The 18,032-nt window shown below is 46.8% G+C and overlaps 1 protein-coding gene across 1 annotated transcript in view; it reads left to right on the top strand.

Annotated features, from left to right (window-relative positions):
• LOC119378966 (uncharacterized) overlaps positions 1–5,301 on the top strand; it is a 68,112-nt gene extending 62,811 nt beyond the window's left edge. The window contains exons 4-5 of the mRNA XM_037648078.2: positions 2,745–3,917; positions 4,801–5,301. Coding sequence (XP_037504006.1) covers positions 2,745–3,917; positions 4,801–4,961 — 1,334 coding nt within the window. The 3' untranslated portion in view covers positions 4,962–5,301. The remainder of the gene's footprint in view (positions 1–2,744; positions 3,918–4,800) is intronic.
• The last annotated feature ends 12,731 nt before the right edge of the window (positions 5,302–18,032 follow it).

The following is an 18,032-nucleotide window of genomic DNA, read 5'->3' as shown; positions in this document are numbered from 1 at the left end:
TCTGTACTTGGGTACGTAGCAAGCAGCTCCCGTCGGAAGTCATCCCAGGACAAGATGGCTGTCTCGTGATTTTCCAACCACGTTCTGGCGGAATCTTCCAACGCGAAGTAAACACGTCGTAGCTTGCGCTCCTCATCCCAGCCGTTGACCCTCGCGACGCGCTCAAAGCGTCCGAGCCAGTCCTCTGCGTCTTCGTATGCGTCACCGTGGAAAGGTTCGGGCGTCATCGGCGGATCCACTACAATCTGTGCTGGCATCGCCTGAGAAGCCATCTCGGTAGCGTCTCCGTGAACAGCTGCTGCTGTTCTTGTAGAATCCAAAGGAGAAAACTCGGGGTCCTCACCACGTAGGCGACGACTGCTGCGCTGGTGAACAGGAGTCAGCTCGATGGATCCGAGTCTCCTTGGCTCCGGGTTGCTTCCTCCAACTTCAGAAGAGCTTGGGTTCATACCTAGCACCTCCACCAGATTTCTCACGCACAGTTTAAGAAAACACTTTTAATTCGGGCGAACTTGTGCCCTGCAAACAAATAGTTACAACGAGAATGTCTCTATAGAACACCGTTTTTCTACCAGAGCCTCACACCTCTTCTTCTTCTCGAGTCCCGTCCGTTCGCACGCGCCTGTGTTGTCAGAGCGCATGGCATCCACCGGTAATCCTCTTTCTCTTTCCGTGGACAACTAGAAAGGTTGTAGGAAACGTCCGGCGCGCGTACTTTGAATGTAGGTTGCGTCAATATATACACAGGGTGTTTCAAGAAATGTGTCAAACCTTCTCGAAAAATCACGAAAATGCGATATTTGATTTCTGCCTTCAGAATTGGTTTTCCTGTAGTGGCAGGGATTTTAAGATGGTTAAAGAAATTATTTGAGGCTGTAATTAAAAAAGTTAAATTAATTAACTTTTTAATTAGTGGAGTTAGGTGGTTGTGTCAAATGGGAGAATTGAAGTTCTTCATGCCACAAACCCAACCCTACTTTGAGATTTCGAAAAAGTGGCATCTAGTGATAATTACGAAGTAATGAAGTTCAACCAAATTCAATGGCGAAACCTAAACAGAAACATGGAAGAACGCAACTGCCATATTCTTCTGAGACGTCCAAAATGGGTGAATGACTTTTTCTGTAGCGCTAGACATCTTAAGATGGTTAGAGACATGACTTGAGAGAGTAATTAAGAAAGTTAAATTAATTAACTTTTTAATTAGTGGAGTTAGGTGACTGTGTCAAATTGGGAAATTGAAGTTCTTCGTGCCAGAAACCCATCCCAACATTGAGATTTCGAAAAAGCGGCCTCTAGTAATAATTACGAAGTAATGAAATTCAACCGAATTCGATGGCTTTCGCTGTTGAAAGCCGTTGCGTTTTGTTGAATTTCATTACGCCACAACAATTACTAGAGGACGCTTTTCCGAAATCTCAAAGCTCGGATGGGTTCCTCGCATGAAGAACTTCAATTCTCCCATTTGACACAATCACCTAACTCCACTAATTAACAAGTTAATTAATGTAACTTTCTTAATTACTGTCCTAAATGATGTCCTTAACTACCTTAAGATTCCTGCCGCTACAGAAAAAGCAATTCTGAAAGCCCCGAGCAAATATCGAATTTTCCTGATTTTTTGAGAAGGTTGGACACATTTCTTGAAACACCCTGTATATATATATATATATATATATATTGCACACTAGCGTTCTTAATACCCCTCCCCCTTCTCATATACATGTACAGTCGAGCGCGATTTGAAGGTTATCGCACGAGCGTCAGCCAAGAACTACGACAGCGCCACGTCCCACAATCCTCTTTCGAGGAGCGGGAGTTATCAGGCAAGCTTCACTCACTCTTTTTGCTGTTCCTTAAGCTGCGTCCACTCCCGTCTGAGGAAGACGCATTATTTTTATTTCTTTTTTTTTATTAAAACGCGATATATTTTGTTGAACTTAGCAAGCCATTCAAACGAAACAGTGCCAAGCAAGGGCGTCCGCAGAACTTATTGCAGGGGGGTGCAAGGAAGGGGGGGGGGGGATTCAGCACTGACAGCTTTCACTGCCATGAAATCACCGGCAAGATTATTCAATAGTGTGCAAAGCGCGAAATTGGTTGTAAATAGAGAAGGCCGGCACCTGAGTGTGCTAATCAAGCTGTGTAGCTCATTGCCACCACATAGAAAAATATTATCCGAAATTCCAGGGAGGGGCAGCTGCCCCCCCTTGCACCCCCCTCCGGACGCCCATGGTGCCAAGCAACAGCTTTACCAGATCCCAGCAATTTCGTTATCGTCCGTGGAGATAAGAGCCCACGAAGAATACACTTGATCGCAACGAATGGAAAGCTTAAAATAGAGAGAAAGGGTGTAGAGTTCGTCGTAGGGTCGATTGTTGTAGCATGGAACAGCCAGCGAGGGCGAGAAGAATGCGTAATCTTGATTTTCACTGTTCCGAAACGTGCCGCTAGGGGATGCTATAGGCCGGCCGACGCTCGCGCGATAACCGTCATATCGCGCTGGACTGTACACGTACTCAAACTTAGCAGCGTCATAGTGAACTGGAATATGGCATATATTGTCCACCATTGCAGAGTAACATCACATGTCTTAAGTTACCGTGTCGGGTTAAAGAACCAGCCAAGAAGCATTGATGCGAAATGGCGCAGCCTGTAAATCGAGTCTGGAACCTTCAATACACGCAGAAAGATGCGAATGCATTGTTTTTTTTGTTTTTTTTTTTATCAAACTGCTTTCGCAGGAGCCGGGACGGGGATGGTGTGCAACCTGACGCCAATGTTGCTTACTGAATACTTCGAGAACCACCGGGCCATAGCTTGTGGTGTGGCCTACTCGGGCTCTACCATCGGCTCCTTTTTCTGGCCCGCATTGCTCGAGTACCTCATCAACGAGTTCGGCCTGCGCGGAGCACTGCTCATCTACGGTGGAACCATACTGCACGGCGTCATGGGCTCCATCTTGCTGACGCCCCTCTCTTACGCGACGCGGAAAGAAAACGAAGTCGATACCGTCAAGCCAGACGGCGAGGACGAAAAGATGCTGGAGCCGCTACGCGAGAAGTGCCAGAGCCTGGACTTCCACCCTTTCCAGAACGGCCACACAAACCCGCACGGTGGCAACATAGGGAGGCGCTACTCGTCGCGCATGTCCGTTCGCTCGGCCCTCGGTGACAACGACAGCGCGTGCGCAGTGTCCGTGTCCGGACTCTGCATGGTGGTCTCCGACGGCGAGATGTGGCACAGCCGGGAGGAACACCTCGACCGTAGGTGCAGTCCTGCCCCCAGTCTGAAGAAGCTGAACGAACCCAGTCCACTGGCCCCGCTGTGGGAGGCCGGGTCAGCGCCCGACACGGCTCTGAAAAACGGGATGCAGTCTATCGTGGCCCCGATGGCCGACGACGGTGTTGCCGACTCTTCTCTGTGCGGAAACATCATTCGCGTTGTGCTAAACGACCTGAAGCTGCTGGGCAACCAGTACTTCATCTTAGTAACCACCTCGGCGGTGGGCTTTTTCTTTGTGTTTAGTACGTTCATTATCATCATCCCTGATTACGCCACGGACAAGGGCCTGCCGATAAGCGATGGGGTGTTTCTGTTGTCTGTGTACGGCATAGCGGACCTGTTTAGCAAGCCGATCCCTGGTCTTTTGGCGTACAAGAAAATAATGGACAACAAGGGAATATTCATTAGTGGCGGAATCATCACGGGTTTGACAATGATTGTCATGCCCTTTATGGACAGCTACTGGTTCTTTGTGGTGATGACCCTGCTGTTCGGCCTTGTGACCGGTGGGCTCATATTTATGACTCCAGTCCTGCTCACCGAGTTCCTTGGACCCAAGTTAGCAGTTATGGCGTTTGGAATGTGCAACCTCTTCATCGGCATTACTTGCCTCCTGAGACCATTCATTATAGGTGAGGCCGAATGTGTTTTTTTTTTCTTTCTGCCTTTCTCAGCTTCTACCGGCAACACAAAAATATCGACAACGTAGTATTTATTTAGTTATTTACTTATTTATTCGTGTATTTATTTAATAACCTTGAATTGTTGGCCAGGCATTAAGAAAGTACGTAAGCTGCTCATTTGGTTCAAAGCGAGCTGTGCGCCTTTCTGCTCTCCAAATCCAAGCCGAATAACAGCTTTTCAGCAAACCAGCAGGTTCCACAGTACCACCGTGCCAATAAGTGGTCCGAAGCTAAAACATTGAACTCTTGGACATAAAAAAAACAGCAGATGGGTAATATTAAGCGGGCTGTTACTGTCCACATTAAAAGAAGTGGTTGGCGGAAATTAGCGTTCCCACGCTGGTGACGGATAGACGTGCGTGACTAATTTATACAGCTGAGTATGAAGTTATTCCTTATAGAAAAATAACAGACTAAAGCGTTCCTCGAAAGTACTCGACGCACAGCGATCAAGATCAGAGCCTTTATTGGTTTTCACGGCGTGGCCTCGCTATAGCGTAACCACCATTTAAAACCTTTCGGGTAAGGGGTTGTTCTTTCCAACCAGCTCTCTTGATCTTACGACAGCCATTCGACATCTAAACCGCACTGCAATGGTGGTTCTGCGCTCGCATATGCGCGGTGGCCTGCGTACTTTTCACGAAGACTGTTCCCAAACAAACATTTCGAAGAAAGCGGCAGTTGACTTTCAGAGCTCGTGAAAACGCTACGTGAGAAGCTGTCCGTATTCACACAGTTCGCAGTAATCATCGAAACACAAGAAAAAACGCAGCGACCAAATGTTCACGCCCTACCACTGTACTTCAACACGTGCTTTTCGTTCTTATTCCAGGTTACTTCAAGGACAACTGGCACAGCTATAACGGCCTCTTCTACGCAATGGCGGTAGCATGCATTCTGTCTTCGCTCAGTTGGTACGTTGAGCCAGTAGTGAGCAAAGTATGGACGTTTGTGAGCAGACCAAAGAAATCTGTCCAACCACAAGAAGTCTGAAGATTTCATGTGTGCCAGGGCAGGACATTACTCGAATGTATCGCGCTTTACGGAAACGGTAGGTCTGACGCCTCAGACGCCGTTATCGCGCGCGAATTGAACTCGCCTGTGGCGCTACTTGTGTTGTGTCTCGTGAACTGTCCGGATGATTGCACCGCAGAGAAACGGAGACCAAGTGGACGTTCTTCACTTTCCCCCCTTGCGAACACGGACTGCGACTGCACGGAACTGCATCGTTGCTCAGCTGTGATGTGCATGCATACTCGTTTTGCGCTTAAACCATTGCTGAGACCATCCGAAATAATTATTTTTTCATTATTAAATATGTCATTGTTGCTGCTCCGGTTGTCATTTATCCATATCCACCGACAGAGCCAATCGCTGCAGCAGTCTTTCAAAGTGACAGATTCCTGAAGGCTGTGATAAAGGCTGCGGTATTAAGGCAGAAATGAGAAAATTGGCTTCGTTGGAAGAGATGCGTACTTTAAATCCGCGCGAAAATAACGACGGCAGCCCTACAAGACACGCGAAGAGATACCACAACACGAGGCTGTTTCATTTCGAGGAGTGAAAAAGAAAAAAAAACTTAAGCATATAGGCACGTCACTGAATTCCCGGTCAAACAATTCGAAAGTAGTGCCGTGTAATAATTTGACCGCGTTTATTTTGCACTGAATAAAATCGAGACCCCGCCCCTTCCATCTTAACAAGAATTGCACAAGAAGAAAAGAAAGTTGGTGGTGATAGAGATAGTGTCTAAACTGATGCGCAAATGAAGTGCGACGAGCGTTTTTTTTTTTTTTATACAGGTGTGAATATTTCCCCTATACGACCCCTAGGCTCGCACACCAGCAGACCAGCACAAAATTTTTATTCCTCAGACGCTACCATCCGCCACTCAGACACGGCCTACTGTTGTGAAAACGGCTGGGCGTTGCCCAGCTCAAGACGAAAAAATAATCGAATTTCGAAACAGAACTGTTGCATTATTCCAGACGTATAACGTGCAGGCGCGTTTAGTGTCAAATGGCGTGTTATGCGATACACCAAAGGGTGTGGAGTCATATGTGTGTCACACATATGTCAAATATATGCAATATCAATAGCATTATAAACGATGCAATGCCCAAGCTATTTCTTGCATATATGTATTTGCTTTAATACATTCAGACTGTCCGACTGATTCGCCCTAGCGGAAATGTGATTGTGGCTATGCAAAAACAAAACGATGCATCACAGCATTTCCGGAGTCCCTGCACACATAGGCGTGACTTCAGCGGCGAAGCGAAGCGAGACGCGTCGAGCCATGTTTGCAAGGGAACGCGCCGACGTTCGTGGACGGAACAGGAACGGTTGCCGAAGCGCTGTCATGTATATTTCAACAGGTTGCCTTGTCCATGGACCGATATGCGGTGCGCAGCGTTACACGCTGTTGTGCTGTCCTCGTGGCACTCTCGTACTTTCGGCACCCGTGTCACTATGCGACCCTCCGAACCCCGCCTCTTTTTTTTTTCGCACAACGCGGACTGCGAGATGCTCTGTCACTGAGCGCCGAGCTGCCACTGCTGCTCCATTAGTGAAGGCATTTAACTTGCGAAACGAGGCGGCTGCCAGCTGCTTCGGCGTGAGCGCGTTGACGCTGCTTCATGGGCGCCCATTCCATCGAGTTGACACCGGGGTATAAGAATCCGGCCGGAGGTTAAAGCGGCTGGGTGAAGGCCTCTCGACGCTCCATGGTATGCTTTTGAATAGGACTGGAGCACCTCTTACCCATCTCTTTCCACTTCCCACCCCTCAGCATATTGCCCAACCATCTTGAGGCGCGCAGAAACCGAAGTTTGCACAGTGTTAACGAAACTTTAAGAAAGCTTGTGATGAATGACGCCGCTTGTGAGCAGCAGAAATGCAGCGGGTGACTTTGAGGCAGCGGAGAAAGGAGATATTTACACAGCTCGTGATACGTGATGAGGACATCACTATGGTTCAAAAAACAAAAAGAAAACATTTAGATAAAGTACCGGCGCACACGCGCGTGCTTGTGCATGCGTTGAAATGAGCGTTCACGTATTTCTCGTACAAAAACAGTTGCTCGTTGGATGACAGTTATACCCCGTTGCCGCGATTTTCCCTCTCCGTTAAAGGTATCTTTCATCACAAATTCCTGGCTGAATGAATGCCCGGAGAACTACAACTTTCATGAAGAATTCACCCAAAGGCACAGTAGACTCGTTTCTGAGTACAAGTGATAGTCATTAAGTGAATATCGGAAGCACTAAAGACGTTAAAATGTTATGTGTTATGTGCTGTCTTTCTCTCTCTCTTTCCTCTGCATCTTTCAATCTCCCCCATACTGTTCCCATGTGTAGGGTAGCAAACCGGTTGTCCTAAACTGGTTAACCTCCCTGCCTTTCCTTCTCTGCTATTTCTTTTCTCTCTCTTCTGCGCAAAGTCAAGTACAACCTTCGCCGTTGAAGTTCATATACATCCAGATATTGTCATTAGGACGAGTTCAAATCTCAGCGATCGTTTGCATTCTGATGACTATTGTCAGCAACTAGCTTAACAACATTTAACTGCAGCATAATGTAAGTACGTTTCAGCTTCGTAAACGCAAGCACCAATCGTGTCACATAAGACTCGCCGTTCAACTATGCAACTCAAAAGTAAATATTCGCTGCCCCTAAAACTAATGGCACAAAAGATTACCTGGACTTGGGTGTCAAAATAATGAAATAATATTTCATTATTTAGTAACGTGTCCTTCGCGCTTATAGAAAATATGGATCAGTACCAACTAGCCCGATCTCAGTGTCTTCTAAAATATTTATTACACTTTCTCTATAGGGTGCATCATAAATATAATAGAATAATTAAACTCATAAGGACTACGCGCTTAAGGATGCATCAAATTACTGCTACAGAGTCGATTATGGCGTGTTTTTTGGCTGCAAATACGACAGAATATTTCTTTACGGGTATAATTAATGCACGTTTTTTTTTACAATCAACATCGTGTAAATGGCCAACTGGTAAATAAAATGGCCCTCAGTAGCACTGCGCCTATCCAGTCAAAGAGGCGAGGAACAAAGCGACGAGGCTTAATAAATGCTTACAACAACGTGCCGGTGTCCGTGCTTACGTATGCTCGAGATAATCCAGCCATCAACAACACTTCAGGACTTCGAAACCTGATGCCACGGAACTTACGGTGCAACGTGAAGTCTACGCCAATATACTCCACGCTGTGTTTATCGCGAACGTAGCAGGGAAAAAAAATGCATAACTCACGTACTCGGCCTCGGAACATCAGCCAAACGGCGCTGCATAGCTCCACATGTTCCTTGACCAGTGGTTCGCTCATCGTGCGCGTCGCACGATCCCCTTTCACGACGCTGTGTGCGGAACCGCCGGTATCGTCAGCCACATATTCCTTCGTTCGCGCTTCCTGTGACCGCGGCAGAATATTCGAATATTTGTGCTCTATGAAGTTACGCGGATAACGTGCAGTCACCAACAAATGAATCGCGCTTACGTCAACGCATAGCTTTGACCAAACACGTGACATCAAAAAATATAATACATACTCGGTTACTCACACAGTATAATTTAGTGCGTGACTACAAGATTTAACATCCCTTAAACGGTTGCATATTGCGGGCAAAGCAATTAGCCTTGTGACGCCAGTCGCATTATCGATGGTTGGAAATAGCGCGCAGTAAACCGTCGGTCACATTTTGATCTGTTCAAGGATCTATGTATAGCGCACCAGGCGATGAATTGAAGAAAATTTTATCCATACGACATATTATATGAGAGATGTCAATGTCGTGCGCTACTCGCACGACTCTTCTTTTGATCTCACGAACGATGGCTGTCGAAATTGATGCGGTAGCGTGCAGGCACGAAGTATGTATACCTTCGTCGCTTTGTACGTCTTCCTCATCTGTACATATCAGCTACACGACTTGAATTAAAGTCAAGGTTAGAAAAATATTCGGCGCCATCTGGTCTAATGCATTTTAACGTAAAGCGCAAACGGACAAAGACGGAGCAAGAAAGGACGAACGCTTTCAGACAACTGGATAGTTTATGGGGGGTAGGGGGGTCTATACACACTCTAAGAAAAAAAGAGAGTCAAAAGAGGGTCACGGCCGCGTGATTCTCTTCGGGTGTCCATTTGGCCCTTTTTGGAAGGTACAGGCAGAGAAAGAGAGTTCGCAATTCGACTGGAGTCACGGGACCCTCCTGAAGCGCGTTTCGATTGGCGGCTCCGCCGTATACGCCATACATATCGCGCGCTTGCCCTTTGGCGCCGTTGTGGCGCGTTGGCTCGACGACGGAGGCGAGGCCGGCGAGGCAACGCGCCACAACGGCGCCGGGGTGCAGGGTTGCCAGGTTTGGCTACCTTGCGCCAATTTGGCTACTTTTTTAGGCCGGTGGCGGCAGAAAAAGTGTGTTGGCTACTTGGCTACTTTTTGGCTAGTTTCTTGTTGCCTCAATTTGGACCAAATTATCAATAGCTTGTGACGTCGCAGCTGCTGGCGTTCGAGTATACGGTGTCAAAACATGGTTATCAAGGCGTGTTGCAAGCTCCCGAAATTGAATTTGGCGCTCGCATTATACAAAAGAAAAGTCTTATGCATAAGTGGCTGGGACTTGGGAGAAAACTGTTGCATGGCGTCTCATTTCGCAGACCACCTATTGCTGAACGCGACTTTAAACTAATTGAAAGTGAACAGGGCAACCGAAAGCGCTCCGCATCCAAGGTGCTATGCACATTCATGGTTTCCTTGTTGTGCTGCAGATGACGAGACGAGGACGGTAGGTCGATACAGGGACACAGGACAGGTGGTGCACAAACTTACAACTGGTTTATTGACATCTTGCGAAGATGTGAATTTGTCTGAGCTCAAGATGGCACATGTCATATGCTTGCATTATCTATATTTACTTTTTGCCTACCTTATTCGCACTTTCCCTTCCTTCACCCTTTCCCATCTGATTGTTAACCTATATTTGATACTTCGCAAGATGTGAATAAACCAGTTGTAAGTTTGTGCACCACCTGTCCTGTGTCCCTGTATCGACCTACCGTCCTCGTCTCGTCATCTGCAGCACAACAAGGAAACCATGAACGACCACCAACTAGCCCAATTCATCGCTCTTCTAAGTGTTATGCACTTGTCGACATTAGAAATCGGATATCTGACGAACTCCTTGAGTCGTTTCCAAGAATTAGGGGTGGACTGGGACTCGAGAATCAACTTCGTCATCACGCGAGAAACGATTGCCGAAGTGAGTACAATTTATGCTTCAATCACGGAAACTGACTTTGTGCATGCTTATGCAGCACTAATTTTTATTGTCGGTGGTACCTGTAGCCCTTTCAAGAAAAGTCACGCAAGGCGCGCGAAGAGGACGTCATTTCTGCAACAGCGTAAGAAACTTCATCATCCGGCACGAAATGATTGCTAAAGTCAACAATTTATGATTTATTCTCAGAAATTATGATTTTGAAGGGTTTCTAGTGTACTTCATTACGTTTCCACCAAAAGGCTACTGAATTTAGTCATTTGAATAACAAGGTCGCAGTCGTTTTCACACACGTGTGGCTACTTTTGGCTACTTTTAGTGTCCTTGGCTCAAGTTGGCTACTTTCTGGCTAGTTTTTCTGATTTATTGGCTATTTTTTGTCTTTTCGACCTGGCAACCCTGCCGGGGTGGCGTGCCGCTTCTGTTTCCCTCTCTGTCTCCTCGTCTATTGGAATGCGTTGCGTGTTGGTTGCGCGGGTTGTGTGTCTGTTCATGCGCGTCTTCGGTGGTGTTGGTGTTGACGCCGGCAACGCCGGCTCCGTGCACGAAGTGACGCGGTGACGCTTGGTGGACGAAATATTCCTGGAGCTGCGGACAGGAACAACGGGCGCCAGTTAACGGTGAGTGTACTGCTTTCGTAGGTACTAATTATACAGCTTTAGCTGGGCGTCTGCAGCAGCTCTGCGGAAGTTATCTGCCAGCCATTTCCAACAGCAGCCTGTGTCCGCAGGGCTGTTGCGGATGCCCAACTAAAGCTGTCAGTTAACGAGTTTCCACCGCTATGCGCGTTGCTGTGCAAGCTCCCTTATAGTGAGCGATGCAAACAATTATCAAGGGTCATTTTTTGCTGATCGCACGTCGTGTCTGCGCTACTGAATGTGCAAGATGTCGTTTTGAGATGCACTTTAGTCTACTTCATAACATTTCCATCGACCTTGAATGTGTAGCGTGCTTCGGCGCGTGGGAACGTGAAAAAAAAAAATGCCTGTGCACAGAACGCTCAGACGCACTATATATAATGGTTTTTGTTGGCTTAAAGACGGTAGTTTGAGGTGCAGATATAGTACGGTGCTTCCAGAACGTGCGCGGTAGTCATTCAAGTTGGACACGCTTCACCGGTAAAGTGAAAAAGCTCTAGACTTTCGACGGCGCGCGTTGGTGCGGCCGCGGCCGTGCACTCTTCCCTCGTTTCTGTTTGCTGTTTTCGTGATTTGCATACACTGCGATGACGTTAGGCGTTATTACAGAATCGAGTGAGTGTGCGTGATTGTGGGAGCTATGTGCGGTAATTCTAGCATATGACATGTCTGATCTCGACGTCAAAGAACTTGGTTCCTGACCATGCCTGTTTGCATTTGTTGTTTTGTTGTTAGCCTTTATTATGTCTGTGTGAACCACTTATTGTGTAGGTTTTGCAAACCTTTACTGCAATTTCACTTTCTCATCATATCACGTTCTTATTTTCAGATACCGTTTTTCATGGTGCTGACGCTGAACAGGAGCGACAACCTAGCAAGCCACAAGTCTGATGTCTCCAGCCGTCATCACTTCTTGATTTATTCTTAATCATAAGAATAAATATGGAAACATGATGCCAATTTCTGCTGTTTATTTAGCACCATATGACACTGTGCACATCACAGTCACACATTTTGGTTGGCTATACTCATACAAGCATGTAAATGAGGAATACCTTAACTTCTTAATTGGAAATCACTGACCATCTTTTCGCGCTTTCTATATAACTTTGCTAGAAAATATGTGTTATTTTGACGAGTTTTATTAAAATAATGCTAAAATTGAACTATTCTTTTTTTGCAGTCGCTGGGCAGAACGGCAAGTATTATTGCACTTGCTTAAAATGAATACTCCACTATTTTCAACAGTAGTCGCGCAAAAGTAGAGCAAGGGTCAAAGGAGTAGCTTAAAATACTTGTGGAGTCCCTTGACGCTTCGGTGTGGCTCACTTGACCCCCGTAGGAGTGTTACCGGCAAGAGTCGTCTGACTCCCTATAAGTGGTAACGTGATCCTTCGGATGAGAGTCTTTCCACTCTTCCTAGAGGGTCAGGGGACTCTCCTAGAGCGAGCCGACCCTGACCCACCAAGAGAGTCACCGTGACTATTTAAAGAGAGTCCTATACGTGGCAAGTCAGAACTCTCCGAAAAGAGCCACGCATACTCTTTTTTTTTTTCTTAGAGTGTAACACGCCTTGAAACCACGTTTTGGCACCGCATACTCGAACGCCAGCGGCTGCGACGTCACAAGCTATTGATAATTTGGTTCAAATTGAGACAACAAGAAACTAGCCAAAAAGTAGCCAAGTAGCCAACACACTTTTTCTGCCGCCACCAAAGTAACGTTGGCCGCCACCGGCCTAAAAAAGTAGCCAAATTGTCGCAAAGTAGCCAAACCTAGCAACCCTGATCCGCGGGGCTGTTGCGGATGCCCAACTAAAGCTGTCAGTTAACGAGTTGCCACCGTTATGCGCGTTGCTGTAGAAGTTCCCATATAGTGAGCAATGTAAACAATAATCGAGGGTCATTTCTTGCTGATCGCACGTCGTGTCTGCAGCACTACTGAAGGTGCAAGATGTCGTTTTGAGATGCACTTTAGTCCACTTCATAATAACATTTCCATCGACCTTGAGTGTGCAGCGTGCTTCCACGCGTGGGAACGCGAAAAAAAAAAAAAAGAAGAAGCCTGTGTACAGAACGCTCAGACGCACTATATGTAATGGTTTTTGTTGGATTAAAGACGGTAGTTTGAGGTGCAGATATAGCACGGTGGCTTTCAGAACGTACGCGGTAGTCATTCAAGTTGGACACGCCTCGCCGGTAAAGTGAAAAAGCTCTAGACTTTCGACGGTGCGCGTTGTTGCGGCCGCCGGCGTGCACTCTTTTCCCTCGTTTCTGTTTGCTGTTTTCGTGGTTTGCATACACTGCGATGACGTTGGGCGATATAACAGAATCGAGTGAGTGTACGTGACTGTGGGAGTTATGTGCGCTAATTCTAGCATATGACATGTCTGATCTCGACGTAGACGGCGTACGCACGCGCTGGGTGTCGTTCGGGCCCTAGTACTCGCATCTGTTTATCTGAGTATTTAAGGATGGGTTACGTTTGTAAAACATGCGGTCAATAACCGCTCACGGCATGCCTCTGGCTGCCGGAGGATGTGCTTTGTTGTTTTGTTGTTAGCCTTTATTATGTCTGTGTGAACCACTTATTGTGTAGGTTTTACAAACCTTTACTGCAATTCCATTTTCTCATCATAATATCACGTTCTGCTTTTCAGATACCGTTTTTCATGGTGCTCACGCTGGACAGGAGCGACAACCTAGCAAGCGACAAGTCTGATGCCTCAAGCCATCACCACTTTTTGATTTATTCTTAATCGCAAGGAATAAATATGTAAACATGATGGCGATTTCTGCTGTTCATTTAGCACCATATGACACTGTGCACATCACAGTCACACATTTTAGTTGGCTATTCTCATAGAAGCATGTAAATGAGGAATACCCAAGCTTCTTAATTGGAAATCACAGACCATCTTTTCGCGCTTTCTATATAACTTCGCTGGAAAATATGTGTTGTTTTGACGAGTTTTATTAAAATAATGCTAAAACTGAACTATTCTTTTTTTACAGTCGCTGGGCAGAACGGCAAGTATTATTGGACTTGCTTAAAATGAATACTCCACCATTTTCAACAGTAGTCGCGCAAAAGTAGAGCAAGGATCAAATGAGTAGCTTAAAATACTTGTGGAGTCGCTTGATGCTTCGGTGTGGGTCCCTTGACCCCCCCTAGGAGCGTTACCGGCAAGAGTCGTCTGACTCTCTATAAGTGGTAACGTGATCCTCCCGATGAGAGTCTTTGTACTCTTCCTGGAGGGTCAGGGGACTCTCCTAGAGCGAGCCGACCCTGACCCACCAAGAGAGTCACCGTGACTATTTAAAGAGAGTCCTATACGTGGCAAGTCAGAACTCTCCGAAAAGAGTCACGCATACTCTTTTTTTTTTCTTAGAGTGTATACCAGTATCAACACTACCCCTGGTGAAATGCAGCTGCACTTTCTTGCAAAAGTTCGCCCAAATTTCTTTCGTCAGCCGTCCTGTATGCGTGTTGTCTGCCAGCATCCGTCACCACCACGTGACAATACGAGTATAAATCTATGGTTTCTGTTTTTAAGTAGGGTGCACTGGGTATTCTACATGAACAAGCACTCAACATGTAAGCGCATCAACGACTCAAATCAAACAAGAATCGAATGAGAAAGTTTAGTTCAAGTCGTACTGACAGAAATACAGAATATTATCACGCTTTACAGCAAAGCTGTGTACGGTTAGGAGGTGGGAAAATGTGGCGGTCCGTGAGTGCGCAGAAACTATAATGAAGAAGCAATGCTAGCACACGCTACCTCGAAGAGCCTCCGCGTTTTCACTATAGTTTCTCTTCAGGTTTTGTCAGCATATACAGCTAGGGATGACACCCACCGCAGCATGAATCGCTGCCCATAAAATTATTTGGATGTTCTTAGTGTTCTTTAAGCTAACGTAACCAAATGCAAAGTTTGAAGCATACATCTCTGAAATGTGGTGACAGAGAAACGAAAAGCTACAACAGAGGACACTTCAATAGATTCCAGCTCGTGAATATTGGGGCCGCACGTTTCATCTTCGCTGGTTTACCATCTGTGCGGATTGGTTGAGCGCAGGCCCGTAGCCAGGAATTTTTTTCGGGGGGGGGGGGGGGGCACTTGCTGAAAGCCTTGACTATTTGAGAGAAACGCCTATTTTCATTATTTATTTTCAGTAAAACACCATGTATAATAAAAATTTCGGGGGGGGGCGCCCCCCCCCCCTGGCTACGGGTCTGGTTGAGCGGTATTCTTTTTATTTTTTTAATTATAAGTTTTTTCACTGAGCATGGAAATGAAAACGTTCGCAGGCCTCGCAACACAAACGTTGCGACGTAGGACGACAGGCGATGGTGTCGGCTGCGAAAGTTCTGCGACTGTGCCCTTGACATTTCCGTCGCTAACACTATCTTTCAACGGCACGTGCTTTGGAGACGCGCGTTTGTCTGTTTTCTTCGAATAAACGCAGGACAACGGCTTCGATTACCTTGATATGGATCTTGCTACTGACATTTATTCAAATGCGTGGCACAGAAAATCTCTCTAATATCGCGGTTACGAAACCGGCTTTAGCTATCCATACAAAGACGTAAATATCAACGGATTACATTTCTCCAGTGCTTCATGTATGCAGCCGATATAACTCGGCAACTCGGCTTCGTGGCGAGTGATATCTCAGTGTCGATGTCCCCCCCCCCCCCCCCCCCCCCCCCCACACACACACAGTGCCCATGACATTTTGCTCCTGAGTACAACTCAGGTGGCGCATTCGGTTCATGGACACAGAGGCTGGGTTCCAACGTAGAGCGGAGCGCGACAGGGAGGGGTTTGAATTTGTGTTGACACGGTCTGATTCTGAATGCCAAGTGTCAGATGTCATAATGAACATCTCGGAACAATATGGCTGCAGAATGGACCAAAATGGAGTTTAGATCTCTCCGAATGGGCGTGCACTCTACTTTTCCATGTAAGCATACATTATTGCGAAATTTAAAAAAAAAAAGAGAAAGAAGATCCACCCGCCGGAGTCTACTTCGGTGACCACAGTGGCTACAAAAGCACGCTGAAACTTCGATCTGGTCTGGGATTTGAAACCGGGACCAACGTCTTTTCGCAGTGCTCGCTCTACCGTATCAGCTATACAATCAGGAGGCCAGAAGATCACTACGTGACGGCGAGTCATTCAATAGCAACAGAATCATTACGGGCTGCAGCAACTAAATTAATTAGCCATCCACCCCCTAGGCTTCCTAACGTTCGTACGTAAACGAATATTAGGCAATTTATAATGAAGTGGATCCTCGAATTGAAAAACCAGGATTATTCCGGAAGTTTGACAGTGGAATTCGAAAATTCGCTCAATCATGTAACCTGGTGCAGCGGAACGCCACAGCCGCAGAGCCAGCGTGTCGGATAAAGCTATAATAGGGCAAACCGTTTCATAATGCGCAAAGCCAAGCCGAACGAGTGTTATACTTTGTGTTGCCAAAGCAAAGCGCAGTAGTAATAACACTTATTAGCCAGCCCTACCATAGCTTCAGCCCCGCCACGGTGGTCTAGTGTTTATGGCGCTCGACTGCTGACCCGAATGTCGCGGGATCGAATCCCGGCCGCGGCGGCTGCATTTTCGATAGAGGCGAGAATGTTTCAGGCCCGTGTACTTAGATTTATGTGCACGTTAAAGAACCCCAGGTGGCCGAAATTTTCGGAGCCCTCCACTACGGCGTCTCTCATAATCATATCGTGGTCTTGGGATGTTAAAATCCACATATTATTATTATTATTATTATTATTATTACCACAGCTTCAATTTGTAACCGCATTTATATCCTCGCATACCTCCTCCATGTGGAATAAACCATGATGTAACGGTCGGCGCGCGCAGTACAGAAAACTATGCGCACACAGCACCTGGCCACTGCATGATATAACAGCCATTCGATTTTAACGTCCCAGAAGGCGAAAATTGAACTCAGTAACGTTGAGAGACAGTAAGACGACTTAGAGAGTGTAGCATGTAGCAAGCTGGCCACACTGTGCATGCCACAACTGTATAAAAGCATGCTACTGATAATAAACGTCACTGGCTGCTGAGACACTGACGCACGTGTGCACTCAATCAGATACATGGTGTCAGAAGTGGGCAGCCCGCGTTGACGCCTACTTCGAAAGCCATGGCAGAGCTTCCGCCTCCGGAGCCGCTACGGCTGGGTGAAAATATTCCGGACAACTGGGTGAAGTTCAAGCAGCGTATACAGCTGTATTTTGCCGCCACCGAGCCGCAGGAACCACAGAAACCACGTACCAAGGCGCAGACAGCAGCTATCTTCCTTCATCTTGCCGGACAAGAGGCCATCGACGTGTTCAACACCTTGAAAATCAGCGAAGAAGACAAAGTCGACTACGATAAGCTGGTGGAAGCCTTCGAAGCCTACTGTCTGCCGCAAAGCAACGAGACGTATGAGAAGTACGTGTTTCGCAGCCGAATCCAAGCGGATGGCGAGCCATTTGAGCAATTCTACAGGGACCTGCAGTTGAAGGTTAGGAGCTGTAATTTTGGCACACTGCGTGCGTCCATGTTACGGGACCAGATAGTTTTCGGAACCGCAAGTAAGAGCCTGCGTGAAAAGCTGCTATCTAAGAAAGACTTGACCCTCGAGATGGCCGTAGAGGGAGCAAAAGCAGAGGAAGTTGCACGCAGTAAATTATGGAGCGAAGAAAGAAGTGTTGCTGCGGTAAAGCACGTCAAGGACAAACACCAGGATAGATACCAAAGTAAAAGCAGATGCGGGTTTTGCGACAGAGTGCACAAGGCTAGGCAATGTCCTGCTTATGGCAAGACTTGTGCGAAATGCAACAAGCCAAACCATTTCGCTGTGTGCTGCCGAACGAAACCGCCGAAGGATAACGTTGACCAGCGAAACGATTTAACGCAGGACAGCGATAGCGATTTCAGCGTGCTCGAAATTTTCGCGGCAGGCAGCAGCGACATGATTAAGTCGAACCGGGACTGGCTGGTTATCACACGCATACTTGGCCGTGACGTAAAGCTGAAAGTTGACACGGGTGCTCAAGCCAACTTAATTCCACTTGGTATATTCGAGACATTGAAATCTC

This window comes from Rhipicephalus sanguineus, chromosome 1, assembly GCF_013339695.2.
Source record: "Rhipicephalus sanguineus isolate Rsan-2018 chromosome 1, BIME_Rsan_1.4, whole genome shotgun sequence".
Classification (NCBI taxonomy): domain Eukaryota; kingdom Metazoa; phylum Arthropoda; class Arachnida; order Ixodida; family Ixodidae; genus Rhipicephalus; species Rhipicephalus sanguineus.
The sequence above is the reverse complement of the archived record's forward strand: the minus strand, read 5'-3'. Positions and strand labels throughout refer to the sequence as shown.